Source organism: Miscanthus floridulus, unplaced genomic scaffold (assembly GCF_019320115.1).
Source record: "Miscanthus floridulus cultivar M001 unplaced genomic scaffold, ASM1932011v1 os_1118, whole genome shotgun sequence".
In the NCBI taxonomy this organism is placed as follows: Eukaryota; Viridiplantae; Streptophyta; class Magnoliopsida; order Poales; family Poaceae; genus Miscanthus; species Miscanthus floridulus.
In genome coordinates this window covers 10,303-30,021 of record NW_027097536.1, presented here as the reverse complement: position 1 = coordinate 30,021, position 19,719 = coordinate 10,303, and the positions used below count along the sequence as shown (strand labels likewise).

The window sequence follows — 19,719 nt, the reverse complement described above, 5'->3', positions numbered from 1 at the left end:
TGGCAACGCAAGTAGGCGGCGCGCGTTGCCAGCTTACGTTACGTGCACCGCATCTGGCTGCGGCGGCGGCCGTAACAGGTCCTGTGCTGGCTAATCAAGAGAGCCGTCACAGTTAAGCAACGCGATCATATGCCCCAGCCCCCAGCCGCCGCGACCGTCTACGCGACGCGAGAGACGAGACCGAGCCGAGAGGCGTGCGCCGCCGCCGACGGCCCGCCCACGCCCGTGTGAGCAGCGCCGCGTGTCGCGCCGCCAGGATGGCAGCGAACGGACGGACGGACTAGCATCGGGATGGGCCGGCCGCGAAGCCGATACGGTGCGCGGCGACCGACGAAGGACGGGACAGCTAACGCCCGCCGACATGCGCGGGAGAGCGGCGACCACGTGGCGGGCGCCGCGGCAGGCGACGCGGACAGCCTGTGCCCCGCCCCGGCCGGATGCGGGAAGAAGCACGGTGCGACCGCGAGCGGAGTGGGAGAAGCCGTGGGGAACGGACGGTGACGGGCCGACGGGCGTGTCGTGGGGCGTCGTCCCGTGTGTCCATGTCGCGTAGCGCGGGGCCCGCCGCCCCACAGCGCGACAATGCGGGGGCGACCGCGACGCCGTTGTTATCCGCTTGGTTCGGTTCGGTGCCGCGGGCCGGGATGCCGATGCCCCCCATGCCGCCCGCCCCGCGCGCTGGCGGGGCCCTGCGCTGCCTGCCGCCGCCGTGCCGGCCCTTCGATTTCTCTTCCTCCTCGTTCGTCAACGTGGGGTGGGGCGGCGGACGGTTTGGGGTTGTCTGGTTCTGTGACGTGCGAGTGCTCCGTATCCTTGAGCGGCTGGAGTTGGCCGGTGGCCGCCCGGGTCACCGACTCACCGCTCCCTTGATGCGTTTGGCCGTTTGGGCGCAGGCAGCCGCGCAGGTGATGATGCACCAGTGCAGTGCGATTTTCAGATCTCTGCTCGGGAAATGCTGCGAGCAGAACGGAGTGGATGCATCGAGCGACTGCGGTGTCAGTGTCCTGTCACGCTGGGCCACTGAAGGCGATCCACTGATTTGGCCGTACTCCTACTGTTATGCTGGAGTACAGTACACTAGGATTTTTGCGTCGGTGGACGGAGCTTCCTGACAGTTCCTTCACAGAGACAGGTGGTTCGATGGCAGCGTGGATAGCGAGCTACGGAACCACGTTCGCGGATCGCGACGCGACTGCCGTCCTGTACTAGCAGCCTAGCAGGTGATTTTCAACGAGGGCTTGTTTAGTCGAGGAAAGTTGGAATTTGGCTACCGTAGCACTTTCATTTTTATTTGGCAATTAATATTCAATCATGAACTAATTAGGCTCAAAACGTTCGTTTCGCGATTTCCAACCAAACTGTGCAATTAGTTTTTTTTTCGTCTATATTTAATGCTCCATACACATATTAAAAGATTTGATGGGATGGCTACTGTAGCACTTTTTTAAAATTTTTTTTAACTAAACACGGGCTGAATAGCAGGGTCATGTTTTCGGATTTTCGCAGGGTCAGGGAGTCTGGCTGGTGGGACAGCCGGACAGGTCGCCGAAGCCTTCCCGTACAGAGGAATGAATAGCTGCAGCGAACCAGAAGATACGCCAACGGAAGGAGGACAGAAAAGATAACTGTAAGGATAACATTTCTCAGCCCGTGTTTCAGTTCCCATATAAATTCTCAAAAAATGATACAGTACCCAGTCACATCGAATCAATCTTACGATACGTGCATAAGAGTATTAAATATAGATAAAAAAAACTAATTAGCATATTTTAGGTTGGAAAATTGCGAGACGAACATTTTGAAGCCTAATTAAGTCCATGATTGAAACACTAATTGCCACATAAAAACGAAAGTGCTACAGTAGCCCAAATTCGAAACTTCAACCTAACTAAACACGCAGCTCAATGGATGTTCTGCCAAAGGCGAAAAGATAGAAAAGATCGATTCTCAGCGGAAAGGATCTACAGCCAGCCACAGGCATTTCTTATAATGGTTCTCCATCACATGTTATTTCACGGGCTTGTTCAGAAGAAGCGACAAGCATAAGGCAATATTTCGTTCCAAAAAAAAAAAGAGTAAGCAAAAGGCAATAACCCCTTGCGGCAGACGAAAGATGCCCAACCTGCCTACCCATCGAACAGAACTTAACCAAAGTGTTCTTCATGATCGAACTGAACACCCACCGGCACCCAGTCAAACTGGTGTTCAATCCTTCAAGACAACGGCAGGATAAACTTATGTCTCGTAAGTTCGAGACCGAGTGATTTGTTGATCTCCCGACGCTCAGTCCTCATCCCTGTATCAAGATGTTATCCAAAACTTGCACCTGAAATGCAGTAACTGCAAAATATAGAGTCTTCCAAAAATGGTTAAGACGTGCAAAACTGATCTGAAGAAGGGCATACAACAGGGGCACCATATTTTTTGTTAATTGTCCCCATATGTTAACACAGAAGAGAAGGAACTGTCTCAATTAGCTCATAACTAACTAGCCTATGTTCTCAAACTAAAATTAAATTAGTACTTCTGGCTGAGGAACTCGCCCAGTCGCCCCAAAACTGGTGTTTGATATGGATGTAAATCAAATGAGAAATAAAACTGTCTCGTCTGCATAGTTTCCATTCTAACACTGCTCTAATGAACCACAACCGCGGATTCTCGAAATCACATGATCATTTCCTATAACAAAACAGAGAAAGAGTGTTCAACTATAAAAAAGTTTAGTGGTGAGAAATGAACTTATATACAGATAAATCAATAGTTGGATACCCCAGACTTCCATACCCTTTTGGCCAGAAGGTGAGCATGCTTCCTAGCAATCTATTAGGGCAGAGCATGGGCTTCGATTGCCAAAAATATAAGTGCCAGGAAGATAAGATTGTTTCTAGAATTGCTTGGAGAAATAGAGAGCATAGAGCAGGAATGATGCCAGCCTGACAATCTTGATGGTCGGCATCTACAAAATTCGGGCATGTGAAACCTTTACCAGTAAAAGTTTCAAGAAACAATCGCTGAATTATTTGATGAAATAGGAGATCCTAGAAAAGAGGACCTCTAACCTTAAGCAGAATAGCAGTGAGCAAAGCATGAAACCATTCATGCCTCAGGTATGAAAAGTTAGTTCAGGAGATGTGCAGGAAGCCAGGAAGACAATACAAGCATGTGAATTGTGGTGGTGGTTGCTTGGTTGTTGGTGCATTTCATTATGGAATCTGGATCCTGTGGGAAATGTGCTGAAAAACAAATGAAGCTTGACTTAAAACTCGATACAAGTTCTTTCCAATTCTCTGGAGGTAGCACTAAAGTGAACAAATGTAATCTTCTTCGATGCGCACGAAAAACTAAAAAGGCGAATTAACTCAACTCAGTTACCAAACATTCATATCACATAGAGAGTGAACTACTCATGCAAACTGATCAAATATTCATGATCCAGTTACTTTTTAAGGGAAGACAATCTTGTGGCTAATTCTACAATAGTTTGCTAATTTCTGCATGATCAACTGATCAAGTCACATGTACCCAAAAAACAAAAAAAAAAAATGTATCCATACAAATGTTTACCGCTTACCTGTTAACACATATGTGAACCTCACAAGTAACCATCCTCTTCCTCATCATCACTACTCCAAAACATGCTATCAAATATGCCATCTGTAATGTCCTCATCAGCAAACGCAGATATTGTCGTAGCCCCGAGCAAACTGGTTCTCATTCCAACAATATTGTCAACAACATCATCAAAGTCACTTGCATCCCAATCCCCTATGAACTGCTCACCCCGCTCATCTTCCTGATCTTCTCGGTACTCTGCAAATGTGCAACTCCTCAGCATCTCCTCATCAACCTCCCCATTCTCGACTCGGTCCCATGGCAACCAAATGTCAGCAACCTTGCCCAGAGCACGGCAACCGTCGCCCACCACGACCGTCCTCAGGTCGGCACCGCGAGCATTCCGCACAGTATCGGTGAAATCCGAGTCGTCAGAGACGAGCACCACCCAATCGACACCACAGGCGACGGAGTGCTTCACCTGACGCTTGAGCGCGTGGTCCGCGGCCTGCGGCTTGTCGGAGACGGTGCGGACGTGGACGCCCGCGCGTCGGAGCTCGGAGGCGAGCCCATATCCTACCTTGGGGGTGAGGACCTCCCGCGCGGCGTCCTCGTACTTGGTGTTGCCGGAGATGAACCGCTCGCGGAACTTCTGCCGCTTCTTGCCCTTGAGGGAGCGGAGGCGGGAGAGCTTCTTGTTGCGCTCGCGCTCGTGAAGCTGGCGGAAGTGGCGGGTGAGATCGGGGCGGGTGGGGAAACGGCGGCCGCAGACGGCGCAGGAGTAGGGCACGGAAGGGGCGACGACCCCCGCGCGCTCGGCGCGGTCGAGGGCGCGGCGGTCGCGGCGCTCGGCGGCGACCCAGCCAGGGAGGTGGGAGAAGGCGTGGCGGTTGGCGAAGGCGGAGACCGAGACGACGCGGCCGAGGAGGGAGGCAGCGCCGATGAGGGCTGTGGCGGCCGGGAACGGCGGCCCGCGCGGGGGCTTGTTGTCGAGGTCCCACAGGACCACCACAGTTGGGGACCGCGCCGTCCAAACGCCGTCCCGCCCGCGGACCATCTCGACGTCCGCCGATGCGGACGGGTTCTCAGCTTCGGCCGCTGCCGCCGTCGCTGAGGCACGCCGAGTGCGGAGGGAGAGGTGAGGGTGGGAGTGGTGGGTGCGATGGACCCGGAAGGAATGGAAAGGGGCAGTGTTGGGCGGGAGGTGGAGGAAGGAGAGGGCAAGGGGCATGGCGGCAGTGGCGCTGGGCGGGAAGAGCCGCGCGTGGGGAGGCAGTGCTCGGCGAGTGTGCTGATTGTGGCCTTGTGGGAATGAAGATTGAGAAAGAAGAAGACGGACGCTTGCATCGGAGAGAACATGATAATCTTTTTGTTTCCCTTTTTCTTGGAGTCTGTCTACTGTACACACGTGTGTTTTAACATAAGCCAACACATGGTTGTTGGCTGTATGTAAAACACACAGATTTCAACATAAGAAAAACCATGTGTTTTTGGACTAGTTAGCACATGGTTGTTAGATGCCTAAGAAACACACGAATTGAAACACTGGAAAAAAACATGTGTTTTAAGAGAATGCAACACACAAATTCCATCAGGCAAACAAGGCCCACAACTGTTGTTCAGCCCAATAAAGACATGCCAGAGAGGCCCACTAACTAAGAAGACAGAGAGGCCTAGTTCAGCCCAGAGCCCAATAACTAAGAAGACAGAGATGAGTTCAGATCTCTTCGTGGGGAAGCCTCTTCGTGGAGATCAGATCTCTTCGTGGGGGCAAACAGGGGGAAGCCTCTGCCCTCCGTGGAGATCAGATCTCTTCGTGGGGGCAAGCAAAGCACTGCTCTGCGTGGAGATGAGATCAGATCAGAGCAGGGGAAAAGAGAAAACAACCGGCAGATCAAAGATGAAGATCTCCTCTGCGTGGGGGCAAGCAGACCAGAGGAAAAGGGCAACCAACCAACACATTCAAGAGGAACCACTAACCTCAACAGCCAAGGTAAGCACACCGACTTCCTCGTAAATATGTAATCCAAGATTGCTAGTATTTGCTGCAACCAAATTCAGGAATCAGAAATACAGATTCATAAATTAAGGAACTCAGGAAACAAAAATACAGAATACCTAAAAACAAATTGCATATTTCAAATACTGCAACTGGTATTTGCTGCTAATGTAATTATACTGATTAAACAAGCATTTTTGAAGAAAGGTAAAGTGAAGCTTATATGTGTTTTTGTTTTGTTTCTCTAAAGTTATTTAAATTTTCCACTCTTGACCTTTTGATTGAGACTCAGCAGCTACAAATCATAAATAAATTTATATTCTGTATCTGACCCTTGTCTTGAAGGCAAGGTGCTAGCTATAGGTTGACTTACACCTTAGTAACAGAAAACAAGTATGAAAAGCAACATCAACATAGAATGGACAGTGATTACCTCTTAGTGAATAGACAAATACATTTATTTATTCAAGCTTAATGCATGCAGCACTGTAAACAAGAAATAACTTAGTACATAGACAAAAATGTAGCAGAGGGAATTATGGGAGTGTTCATGTATAACTTTTATTGAAAAAAGAAGAGTGCCACTAACCATTTCCGGTAGTAGGCTTTATGCATCGTAGGATCAAGTTCAAAAGCTTCTGCAAGTTTAGTTAGTAATTCCTTTAGTGCTATACATTTATTGTGTTCAAAAACAAATATGCAAGCCAATGATGGTAGCATGAATAACACTACAAACTATGCTTTCTATTTCTGGATGTTTTAACAGAACATGAATCTAGAAAGAAGAACAAGGCTGCAGGAAATGTCAGAGGCACAATATCAGATTCACAATTATGAGGATATGATTCGCCAAGAAGAAAGCAGCAATGATGTAAAATTACTCCTAATTCAAAACAGTTGACACAAACAATAAATAAATGAGAACTAATGGCTTCTTCATTTTCTTGCAGGTTTCAATTGCTTCCCTTATGCAACTAATACAAGCACCAGTTGAGTTTGATCAACTACTTGAGGTAAGAAACACAATTCAATGATGCAATGAAAAGATATGTAAGTACTCACCTGCTTGCTTTTTTTATGAAGCAGAATAATATGTATGTCACAACAAGTAGATGTGATGATTATCCAACATCAGTGAAGTCACAAGAAGCAATTAAGGAAGTGCAGTCAGCTCCTTACCAAATATTTGCAGGCACAAATTGTTCCAGTGACCTTTCAAATACCTACAGATACAAAAAGGTGAGCAAAATCATTGCTCAGAATCAAAAAATGCCAACATAAGAAGGTTGTTTTTCGACTATAATATATTTCAATGCAGGGAGGCTACACTGAACTTATGATGGAACAGATCAGGAACTCTCAGGAAGATAATCAGACTGACTGGAATACGCAGGTAAAATTTTATAATACCAGTACACAAAAATTACAATTCAGACATATGTAAATTACACACATATATGCATGTAATTTCAGCATAACAGTACTTTAATTTCAATGCTTCATTATAAACTGCGCAGCAACATGAAGAGATGCAAGGATCATTAACAAAGATGATACTTGGAAATGACAGGAATGAGGTAAAACTATATTATATATGCTTGTCAGACTAGTTGTGTTATATTATAAATGGTAACCATTCTCATTATCAAACAAATAAAACAGAATATGAGACTTGAAGATCTAGATGGAATCTTTGGACCACAAACTGACTGGTCAATATCAGAGTCAAGGCTGTCATATGAGGTACATACAGACAGCTGAGCCAATTTGATTACATTTATAAGCAATACAAATATGTACTGGCATCAAAGTAAAACTTATCTTTGCAAAAACAGGATGGAGAAATGGCAATCGTCGCTGATGATGATGGAGCAACGACAAGCATAGCTGATGATGATAGATCTGAAATTCAACAATACCATTGGCAAACTGATGTATTCAATAACATGGACATTGATGAGGTACATAAAAATGATCTCTTCAACTATTTCTGTCCACACTGAAAAAAAATATTTGTATTATAAATCGCATTACTCAGAAACTGAGACTGCTGCTAATATATTTACAGGTGCAGCATGAAAATCAAGATGACCAACCAACAATGGGAGAAAATGACTTGAGGATCATAGCAGTAGAACCAACAAGTTCAGATATTACATCAACAGTAACAGATGATAATGAACATGTAAATGGCAGCCAGGAACTGACGGAGGAAGAGATTGAAGAATTCATCAAAAATGAGCAGGTTGCAGCATCTAAAGGCAACAATGCACCAATCAACAGCAAGTACACCCCACAGCTATCGATGGAATTTAAAAGTAGGGATGATGCTCACCATTTCTTCAACTTCTATGCGTTCCTAGCTGGATTTCAAGTTGCCATAACACATACAACAAGAACTCAAAGTAAGAAGAGAAATAATGAGGTAGTCAAAGTGACAATGAGATGCACTCGTCAAGGAAAAGAAAAGGAACCAAAGTGTTTGGAGCAAGAAGAAGTTGAAGTAGACAAGGATGTTGGAAACAAACCGGTAAGAAGAAGGAAAACAAATGTTCAGCAGAAGTCAGATTGTCCTTGTGTTATGATGGTGAAAGAAGAAGGAGTTGTATGGAAGGTTAAAACTCTTGATTTGGAGCATAATCATGAGCTATGCCCTGGAGACAGGGATCAGCTATTTTCTGGTCACAAGTATATGACAGAAATGGAAAAAGGACTTATCAAGACTCTGAACGATAACAATATCCCGACTAGGAAGATGGTTTCTATTCTATCGTATCTTAGAGGGGGGCTTACAGCTATACCGATGAAAAAGAAAGATATCAGCAACTACAGGACAAGGCTGAACAGAGAAGTTAAAGGATCAGATATGACACAAGTACTGGATTATTTCAGAAAGAAACAAACTGAGGATCCGTCTTTCTTTTACAAGTTTGATTTAGATGAGGACAAGAGAGTGAGAAACTTGTTCTGGACAGATTGTTCTTCTATGAAATATTATGCAGATTATGGAGAATGTGTAAGTTTTGACACGACATATATGACCAACCGATACAACTTACCTTTTGCACCATTTATTGGAATCACCGGACATGGGCAAAGTTGCCTTTTCGGATGTGCTTTCCTGCATGATGAGACAGTGGACACTTTTAAGTGGGTATTTCAAACTTTCCTTGAAGCAATGGGAGGAAAACACCCTCAAACAATCATCACAGACCAAGACATGGCGATGAAATCAGCAATAGAGCAAGTCTTCATAAACAAAGCACAGAAATTGCTTGTTCCACATAAAGACCAAATGCTACAATAAGAATGTCAAGGTCTTTGCAGCAAACGAAGGACTATATGAAGACTTCGAAGATATAGTGAACAATAGTCTAACGGTGGAAGAATTTGAGCGACTTTGGAAGAGAATGATTGAGAAGGAAACATCAAATGATAGCACTGATCCCGAAGCCACACCACACTAAGGACACGGTGATCAAAGACATGCAGCAATTCACGATGATCAGCAGATAGAAGCAAAATTTAAGTAGCCAACATATTTATGTAATTTATGTAATGAGCAGGATGTTACAAACCTTAAATTAAATTATGCCTAGATCTAAAATTACATATGCTAAGAACTACAATTGCAGTGCCCAATATCTGTAATTTATATTATCGGTGATTGCAATTGTGTAACCGAATTTTATATTTGTCTTGTTTTCGTCAGTGGCAGGTAATAATAGTAACAGAGCACTTGAAAAATTCAGTAGTATGTTCCTCCTGCAGGCACCAAACATGTCTGCCAGGACATTTCTTATTTCAGAACAGAGTTTCTTTAGTGTGGGGTTATGAATGCAAGACATTTCTCATTTCAGGGCAAACTAACTGACTGCAGACTAACAAATACTGACCTTATTGTTGAAGTTCCAGCTGCCATTTTGTGTAAAAATGTCTTCACCATTCCCAGCTTTAAGTTAAAAAAACACAGTTTTAACGTTTACGCCTTCAAAATTCCATGACAATTATCACAGGCTGACAGGCCTTCAGAAAATGATTGCAATTTTTGTAATGGTGACAAGAGAGATAAACAAGGATTGCTGACATCTTACTCTGTTATCATTGCCACCTGATGCAAGCTGACGATTGTTATAAGACCACTTGAGTCCATAAACCTGGAAAATATGTGAGATTAGGGACCATACGTTACCAGAAAAGAAAATTGAAGCTTCAGTAGGATAATGTTTATACTTGAGAATGGGACATAACCTGAACTTTTCTTTGATTTGTACCCCCAAATCACAAAGCTTGGTGACCTAGACAATGATAAACCTGTTAACAATCCATCTTCAATTCTCAGTGATGATATACCTTAAGGATGACCAGGTTGCTTACCTTGCTGCTGCATGCATTCCACAAAATAAACACAATTGCCCAGCCCAAACAGCGAAGGCTTCATGAGTTCCTGCTGCTGCTATCTGAAAACCAAGAAATGTTATAAGTTAATTGCTTACTGCTGCTACTGAACTTAATAGGAACAACTAGATCCTGCACAGACAGAAACCTATAGTGAGACTTCCTACCATCTACCGACACACCTAAAGAAAACCACAGCCTGTCTCCCAACGCGGCTGCAAGCCATGCTAGCCACAGACACGCCGTCGCTGGCAGCAAGCAAAGACAAATCCACGGCGACATCAATCCACAAAAGACAGATCGACAGCAAGACAGCAAGCAAAGCAGCAAATCCAACGCAAATCCGACCTCATCCATACCTGCCCCTGCCCGAAAACCGCCGCGCTAGCTCCGAACGCAGCAGCAGTGTGTGCTAGCATTTTAGAACAAGGAAGGTCCTAGGTGTGTGCTGGCACAATCACAATTAACACAATATAATTTTTACTACAGAAAAACAAAGACAAATATTTGAAATGTGTTACACAAATCACAAAAACAATTTTTTTCTATGGAAGGACAAAGACAAAAATGCGGTGTGTGCTAGCACAAATCACAATAAACAATTTTTTTCTATGAAAGGACAAGGACAAAAATATGGGCAAACAAAAGAAGTATATCGACTGACCAAGATCAATATTTGGATGGTTTCAAATAATTTTGCAGCGGCACTAGCTGATGGTTGTGAGCTTGCGTTCAACAACCAAAATGCCTATCACCTCTATCTCTTCAACTCGGTCCTTTTTCAGATGGGAGCAAGTACATTGTCCTGCATGCAACCAATAGAGTAACTAGCGAATTAGTCTAACCACAAGGTGAGTGATTCCACTTGTATTCTGATAAATAAAAAAAATTGGCAAACCAAAGAAGCAGATGGAATTTTGATGAAAACTTTCCAGATTTACTTAGCCTTCACTTATTCAGATACACTTGCAGAATACATAGATCAGCTAGCAGAAAAAAGACAAAATGAGGAGGCAAATAGTTCAACGCCAGCATATTGCATACGCTCAGAATTACAATTGCGGTTCCCGATACTTGCAATTTCCATTATAGCTTATTACAATTTACTACTTATAAATGTGCAATCAAGAAATGGATACTAAACACAGCTTTCTTGTATAGTATAATACAGTTAAAAGATGTGAGTTCATGATATTCTACTACAACAGCCACAAGACAGCACAGCTATCCAAAACCATCAGCTACTAGTTTGAGGTTCAATTAGCTGAAGCCAGCATGCTAAACTATCAAATGACTTTATCGGGTAATTATGATGTCAAAAGAAATACGAATGTATTAGCAACCATCAGACAATCAAGTACACAAGTAGGAAATTAACATTAGGAGAATAGATTAGCACATTAAACTGAGATAACAGAAATATAATGAGTGTATCGTACCGCCTTAGCCACCTTGTATTCGTTAACAGCCTTGTGAAAAGTGTAGGAGAACTTGGTGTTAGGGCCCAATTCAGGGACAATAAAATGGCTGTAAAAGTAGAACAAAGTTTGTCAGAAAAATATTCAATACAAAATCTGAAACTGAAATTACCATTAGTAGCAGGCAAAGGACTTACTAGTTGGTGTCGAACCACTTGGTCATCTCCATAGCAGGGACAGTGGCATTGCCCCTGTCCATGAGTAGCACTCTGGGACAGAGCATGGCGGTGTGTATTGACACAAATCACAATTAACAGATTTCAAGATGTGTTAGCACAAACAAGTCACAAGAGACAATTTGGAGCACACAATAACAGAAAAAGCACACACTAACCAGATCAGACATCATCTTTAGAAGAACAAGAGGGACCCACAAATCTCAAGCTTGTCCTTGTCTTCGCTATCAAAGGTTACTACACTGACACATAGTGAACAAAAATGACAAACAAACAAAGAAGGACATAAACTTAGAATAATGGTTCAAAAAATAGTTAACATCAAGCATCCAAACAAACCATCCAACCAAATATTATCATCCACTTTAGTTTAGCCTCTTGACTGTAGATTAATATTTACAACCATTTCAGCACCAACTATTCTCATCAACATAGCTACTTCTTTACAAAGTACCATGCACCCATAGCATGAACCTACACACTACATGACAGGAACCTAAACACAAGATCCAAACACAACACGCAGGTCATGCTCTCTTATAGTACTGTTCGTAGACCTGAGAAAAAAATATTAGAAACAAAAATCAATTGAGTACATGATGGAACAATACACAAAGTGACATTGCAACCAGTACTACCTCAGCATCATATTTCATCACTTTAGATCGACCATCTTCAGAACTATTGTATTCATTGAAAATCATGTCATTGACGTACTTGATACGAAGATGCCCAATATCAGCTTCAGAAAACTTGTCCATCAAATAGACATTTAGCTCCCAAAGCTCTAGATTCTTCATCGCAAAGATACCACTATCATTGCAAAAGCTGAAACAAGATATGAGAAAGACAAGACAGAATATTATAAGCACCACACAAAATGATATGATCTAAAAAAATTTATAAAAAGACTGTACACTACCTACTTCTCAGTCTGCTGAGGTACATCTGCATAGATAACTTCATATCCATGGAACCCAAAGTCAATTTGAACAACTTCACTCCAGACTGTGGTCAAGTTTGGTATCTAAAAGCAGGTAGAGGAAATAATTAGAGTGCAGATATATAATTTTTCTTATTTTAACAAAATTTCACATGCCATTCAAACAAAATGAAGTGAATCCATGTGCTGCTGCTACTTACAAATTCATCACGGACAGCTTTATGGAAAAGTGAGTCTACTCCAAAATGTAGAGTACAAGAATCCAAGATTACAATCAATCTTCGAGTGATATACACAACAACCACATACCACCGATCATGGAAGAGAATTGGAAAATAAAGCTAACAAAATAACACAAAATGAAAAAGAAGGGATTATTAGCACAACTGCAACGCACACAACATATGTGGTAAAGCTTAAAAAAAATCAAAAGAATCTGTTACTCACATATTGGCTGTATGCTAATGACCTTGCACGACCAGCACCCTTAAAGCATTTCACTGCATTATCATATAGCTCCTTCTCCTTGCTATCATTAGGGCCGTGATTTCCAATAAAATAGTCCTACAAAAACAGATTGGTCAATATTATTTTATTTGATATAGTTATCACATGTAATTGAGAAAAAAAAGAGAAACAAATGACACTTACACCAACTTTAGAGAAGAAATAATGCTTGTAAGAAGTCTTAGGGTGTTTCCTATGGAATAACAATCTGCACAAAGCATTCACTACAAAGTAATGGACCTTTCCTTGAGGCTTAAGAGAACTTGCAAGTGCACTTAATTTCACAACCACTTGCCCATAATCGATTACTGCAAGACTGAGACAAATGAAAACAATTCATAATTACTTGATTCAAGTGTACTCAAGAGTGGTGAAAACGGTAAGGATGTTGTAAACATTGAAAACTTACTTGGAATGTTCAGCTTCTGTCATCTTCAAAACAACCTCATATATGTCAGTTTCAAGTCTGGAGACTGTTATCTTCGAATGAGGCATCATATAAGGGCTCAACTTGTATTTGCTTGGGATCACTGTCCTCCTAGGACGATGAACAGCCAACTTTGCACTAGAAGAGTACCAAGGACCTTGGTTTGAAAAGGACTCAGAGTCATCTGATAAACCATTGCTTCCCATACTTTTTGCAGAAACAGAAGTCCCACCTCGATGGGATGGAAGAGGTGTAGGTGCCTGCAAAATCAAGAAAAAAACATAAAGTTGTTCGAAAATCATAAACTAAAAATTCACATAATAGGTACCTCTATTATGTCTGATTTAAAATTGACATAATAGAGGTATAAAGAATGGGACAATAGAAATGCTTCTATTGCCTTTATTGTCAATACATACACCACTAGTACCGCTAAGATACACTAGAGTATCGATACTACATGACTGAGAGCACTTGTACTAGCTATTACATGACTGAGAGCAGCCCCAACTACTAACAAATTGTTCCAAATTGATAAAACTAGAAATCCCATTTTACAATGTCAATGTGTACTCCAGAAGGGCCGATTGCAGCTAGAGGAACAGGAGCAATTGATTCTTCAGGAGTCTCAGTAAAAGGTAAAGACTCCATACGCACAAGGTCCTAATCAAGAAATACTACGATATTAGTTACAGAAAAGAGATCACAAGATATGTCACAATACAAAATTGATCCAATCTAATAAACAAGCTTACAGTTTCAACATTGTCATTTCTCTCGGTCTCAACAGTTTCATGATTCCTCACGCTACCGCTTGGACCAAATGGATTAGAACTCATCCGATCAATAAAAGTCCAATTTTCTGGTCCAGGGCTAAATCGGAAGTAGAAGCTGCTCTCAGATTGAACCTATCAAAAAGTGAAAATAAATCAGGTGCTATAGTACAGTGAATAAGACAAACATATTACAACCACGATTTTACAAAAAGAACAAGTTACAAACATATTACCACACAATTGACTTTTTCATGCATGTTATTGGATACAGCACGTCGAATCCCTGATATCACTCGATCAATAGGACAAGCTGTACTAGCACCTGATAATGGACCAACAGGACGCCACAGTTTAGGGTCTTCAACATAATTTCCCAAATCATCCTCAGATTCAAACATTCTAAAAGATGGAATGCTAGGACTATTAAAGTAAGGAGCCTTATTCTTTATACAAGGTTTCTCAACAGCTGCTTTCCCTGGTTAATAAAAAAGAAAATGGTAAAGAAAATTGAAAATTACAGGTGACAACAACGGATATTGCACATGTCAAATACCATAATTGCTTTATTTCAATTGTGCAATTTACTGCTAATAAAAGTGCAATCTAAAAAGTGCTAACCGTTAAGAATTTCAAAAGTGCAATTTACTGCTAAAGAGACCATGCTCAAACATGTGTCTTGTTTGTATCATAGATTTTGTTAAACATTTTTTCATGAGCAAGACAAACCTGGAGTGTTCTCAATCGTATCGGTCGAGGGTCTAGCAGCTCCACTAGTTCTTTCACCTACCTGAACAATGACAATTTAGTCAGCTCCAACAAAAAACAAAAAATACTTCAACTGAAATAAAATTGAACTGAACTAAACTGGATGTGATCTGAACTAAACCAGACGCAAATACACACAAAAAAGATCCAAAGCAATAATCCAGTAAACCAATGTGATCTAAACTAAACCTAGTGCTTTCCATACTAAACTGAAATAAAATCGAACACTGCTGCATAGAGGCAATACAGATACACACAAACTAAGATAAGAATCTGCTACTGTGTAACCCAGGCTGATGCCTTTGTTCAGTTCGTTGATGCCCTACTGCAGCTGTGACTGTACATCTACTGTAATACAGCCTAGAAGCACAGTCCTTTGGGCCCAAACATGTTCATTACATACACACAACATAATCTATCATTCTTCACTGCCATCCCAACGCTTAACTTAATTCCACGATTTAAATTATCCATGGGTTAGGGCTTTTGGTAAAAGATCCAAGGCAATTAATGACACTTTCGAACACCATAAGTTCATAACAAGTAAATACTCAGGGACAGCGACTGATTGGAGAAATAAAAAATTGGCAATGTCATCATGCTTCATACAAATTCACCACAGATGTAGCCAATACAAAGATGTTGCATGCCTCCTAGTTAGCAATGAGAACTGTGAAGCAAAGCTAGATAATCCACTCCAAGCTAGTAACTTACTAACAGAAACAACTAATCCACAATAGAACACAAAAGACAAAACACAGCCTTATGGTGTTCGCAAATAGAGCTGAAAATAAAAATTTGTGAGGTGCACACACAGAAACAAAAAACAGCGAAACACAGAAACTCACTTTTAGTTCAAGCTTCTGACGTTTGGTTGTAGCTTTAGAAGCTAATATTTGGGCTTCTTCAACAAGTATAGCATTATCCTTTCTACCTCCAATTCCAGCATGATCCAGTACACTTGCCTAAATTTCACAAATACATATTATTTACTGCTAATAATAATATGTTTTTCAATCTGCAGATATTCCTTCCAGCCAATCGCTTGAATATAAGTGAAAATTGAACTCTTTACATGAGAAGCAACAATGACTTGCTGAAGCAAAAAAATCAGCCAAAAAGGCACCTTGCATGTGTACCGCTGGAAGAAATCAAGCAAGAAACCAGATTGCTGATCTACAAATACAATCAAACAGACTGGTGCAGCTACAACTTTGCTAAAGTATGCAGTAGCAAGAACCCTTCATGGTATTAAACACATGAAATACTACAGCAATGCAACAACAGAAAATAGCAAACTTGTAAAGGATTGAAAAATTGAGAGTTTCAGACATAGCAGCTGTATAACTATATTCAGAGAGTTTCTGACAACAGAAATACTAAAGCAATGCAACAGGATTCAGATAGTTTCATGCACAGCAGTAGTGACATGTTGACAAGTATAACTCTAAGCTACTTGTTTAGTTATGGCTGTAAGTAGTACATTGGATTAGCACTTGTTCTATTTTTTAAACCAAATAAATACATATAATCCAATGGGGCACTGGTGTTGTCAAATGTCCATTTACAGTAAAAAGCATGTCGGGCATACAAGAAATTCAAAACAAAAGGAAAATTTTGAATGCACATGATCCATCAATTTAGAAAATACGAAACAAAAGGAAAATGAATAAGATGTAGGAACATTGACCTCAACATTATCATCTTTTCTGCAACTGAGAGGGGATTTTCCAAGACATTGAGATAGTCCATATCGAGTCCTAGAAGCTACACTATCAGGAGTGGAAGTTTGTGATGCATAGTTTTTCCTCTTCCTCTTCCTTCTACCTGAATCTGCACCTCAAAAATATTCATAAGAGTATGAACAAGAGATACAAAGTTAACTCAATGCTGAAAAAATGCTACAAAAAACACTTTATGTACCTCGATCTGATGAGTTATTGGAAGAAATAATTACAGTTGCCTGAGAAGCACCACAATTGTCACTACCAAAAACATTATATGCACTATCTGAATCAACTTTTTCAGTCACAGAAACTTCTTCATCATTATTTTTAGTAGCAGCAGCCATTGTGGGATCAACAACTTCCACATTAAATACACCAGCAGCAGGCAATGTGGTATCCAAAACATCTTCCACAATGGTATGAGTTGAAGCAGCTGGCATTGGGGCTTCAAATTCATGAGCCATTGCATCATCATCTTTGTGACTAACATTGGCTGGAGAAGGGATTCCGGCAGCAGAATTCTCAGGTGGGTCGGCGGCATGACAATAACGCTCATGCATGTACTTGAACATTTTGGCAACAAGTGTGCCGGGACTCCTATAGCCAAGGTTTGTCAAGTGGTTTTCGAAAAGCTCACACATAACATCTTTGTCCTGTAATGTCAAGTTAATAGTACCATATGAATCATGTATTTTTCAAAATAGAAGAATACTCATAAACATACTGGACAAAGCACCTACCTCTGTACGGATGAAATCACAATGTTTATCCAGAGTATTCCTAAAGGAATCACGAGCATCTGCGGGTAGGTATGCTTCTGCATAGCAAGTGTCCTCAATGGATTTCACCTACACAAAATGTATTCAAGTCAGCCAGTGATCTCAAAAACAACAAGAGATGTATGTGTCATGTAATACAACAAGAGAACTCAAAAACAATGAAATCATCACATAGTTTGGCGGTGATATAACAGACAACACTTACCGGGCGCTTTCCATACTTCTCACCAGACACACGATCATAAGAAGCATATTTGTTAATCATCGAGCCCTTCCAACAGAGGATCCTTGGCAGATTTGGGGGGAGCTCATTACGTTTTCCAAAGTTGACAAAATCAAGATAATAAGCCTACAAAAGATTTCAAAGACATCACTAAAATAGGGTACATATCCAAGACAAACAACAGAATACAGAAACACTTACAGCAAGAAAGTATCTGCAGCCACCAATAGTGCTTCTATTCTTCTTTCTGTAGTTTGAAATCGAAGCAAACAGCCAATCAAACACAAACTTGGACCAATCCCATTCTTTCACCTTAGATACATCAATCAAAGCACCAAGGTACTGCGGGCTGGGAAGAGTACTAGAGTTTGCACACAGAAAAGTGGACAAAGCAACAACCATAAAGTAGCGAAACACATCATCATCAGACAAAGTGTCACCTAACAACTTCTCACCAAAGGTCTTGATCAGGGGCAGAGAAGCCTCATCGATTTCAGAAAGAAACTTGGTCTTTGCAGAGTCATTATGATTTTCCCTAATGTCTTCACCACCTATTGGAAGGCCTAAGAAAAGATGAACTGCCTCTGCAGAAAATGGGATCACTTTCCCTCCAACAACTATGTCACAACAATTCAAATCAACTTGATCTGCTATCCACTGCACAAAGCCTCTAGGTGCAGAACAACCATCATACTCCAGCAAGGTACCGAAACCCTGATCCCGAATAATCTTCTTCTTACGCTCATCCAATTTCACAATTATCTCTCCAAAATACTTACTATTGAACCTAGAGGATGCTCTCTCTGATGTACTTGCAGCAGCACTTGATTTCCCTTTACCCCTGCCTCTGACAGTTCTGTTAATCTGAAAACCGATGCAAAAAAATAATATAAAAATTCTAGTTAAGCTACTGAATTCAGTAAACATGGTGACAAACAAAAAAGAAGATTAGTTAGGTACTGAATTTACCTTTCCAGAACGCACCCGGACGCCAGACCGTCTTGATTTCCCTTTGTTGCCAACAAACTTAGAAAACTGTAAGAAAAAATACTTGTTAATCTAAATATTTCTGATATTTGCTGTGCGGGATCATGTGGCATGTGTGCACACTTTCGAAAAGAGTACTTTAAAACAACCTTCACTATGCGTTAGAATGAGCTAACTTTTGCTGATATAAAGCACATTTTTTAAAGAATGTGCTATGCATGTGTTTCATTAAGAGGGGAAACAACCCACAGAAGTATAGTACAAAAAAAACAGGAAACAGAACAGCACACGAAGTGCCTAGGATGACAACTGCGCTACAATTTAAATACATGAATCTTCACCACACAAATTTCAGAACATACTCCAGATAAAGCTTCCTGCACATGCTTGAAAGTCTTCAGCATCTCAGCAGTATCAATATCATCATCTGTGGGATTTCGATCCTAAAAAAGGCAACAACATATATCATATTATTATAATACACAAGTGCACAAACAAAACAAAATCAAGTGAACTTAGTACCTCGCCAACATTCATAGAATCCGAGTTGTTTTCTTCTTCAGACTTCATAGCAAAGTCATCCTCACTCTCACCATATCCAGAATCAGCATCAGAAATAAATAAATCATCATCCATGGCTACATAACATAACAAAAAAAAAATTGGTTAATGACCTCATTGCTAGCTGCAGCCAATAAAAGAAGAAGCAAAAAAACTAGCTCGAAAAGTAATTGGACGCTTACAGAATAAATAAAAAAAATAACTGAGAGCCTTCCTGAAAAAATAACCTGAAACTCCAAGATCACTGGAATAACTAGAGCCAAATATATTATATATCATAGTTCAATATAATAATTACAAGCCAGCAATAGCTGGTATTCATAAAAAAAACCAATACTTATAATATCAACTAACCAAACTACAACTCAACATCATCACCATCGTTTACACTAGGATACCTATATCGGCACAGAGGGCACGA

General features: G+C 41.2%; 2 protein-coding genes across 7 annotated transcripts; one reads left to right on the top strand and one right to left on the bottom strand.

Annotated features, from left to right (window-relative positions):
• Window positions 1-1,965: 1,965 nt before the first annotated feature.
• Window positions 1,966-4,878, bottom strand: LOC136533713 (uncharacterized). Of its 6 annotated transcripts, XR_010778526.1 has the most exons (3): window positions 3,572-4,878; window positions 2,785-3,233; window positions 2,348-2,679 (listed from the first exon to the last, which is right to left on the bottom strand). XR_010778526.1 is itself a non-coding variant. In XM_066526248.1 (2 exons), the coding sequence occupies exon 1, from the start codon at window positions 4,781-4,783 to the stop codon at window positions 3,593-3,595; it is 1,191 nt and encodes a 396-aa protein (XP_066382345.1). In that variant the 5' UTR covers window positions 4,784-4,878; the 3' UTR covers window positions 1,966-2,340; window positions 3,572-3,592. The 6 variants fall into 6 exon arrangements, 5 of the variants coding, with proteins under 5 accessions (XP_066382345.1, XP_066382346.1, XP_066382343.1 ...); XM_066526248.1 differs by lacking the exons at window positions 2,348-2,679; window positions 2,785-3,233 and adding an exon at window positions 1,966-2,340; XM_066526249.1 differs by lacking the exons at window positions 2,348-2,679; window positions 2,785-3,233 and adding an exon at window positions 1,966-2,296.
• A 67-nt stretch (window positions 4,879-4,945) lies between these two features.
• On the top strand, window positions 4,946-8,858 carry LOC136533712 (uncharacterized). The gene is made up of 9 exons (XM_066526245.1): window positions 4,946-5,545; window positions 6,318-6,422; window positions 6,502-6,564; window positions 6,638-6,790; window positions 6,870-6,944; window positions 7,069-7,128; window positions 7,214-7,294; window positions 7,387-7,512; window positions 7,620-8,858. Exons 1-9 carry the CDS (start codon window positions 5,264-5,266, stop codon window positions 8,856-8,858), a joined length of 2,184 nt encoding a protein of 727 aa, XP_066382342.1. The 5' UTR covers window positions 4,946-5,263.
• Window positions 8,859-19,719: the final 10,861 nt, after the last annotated feature.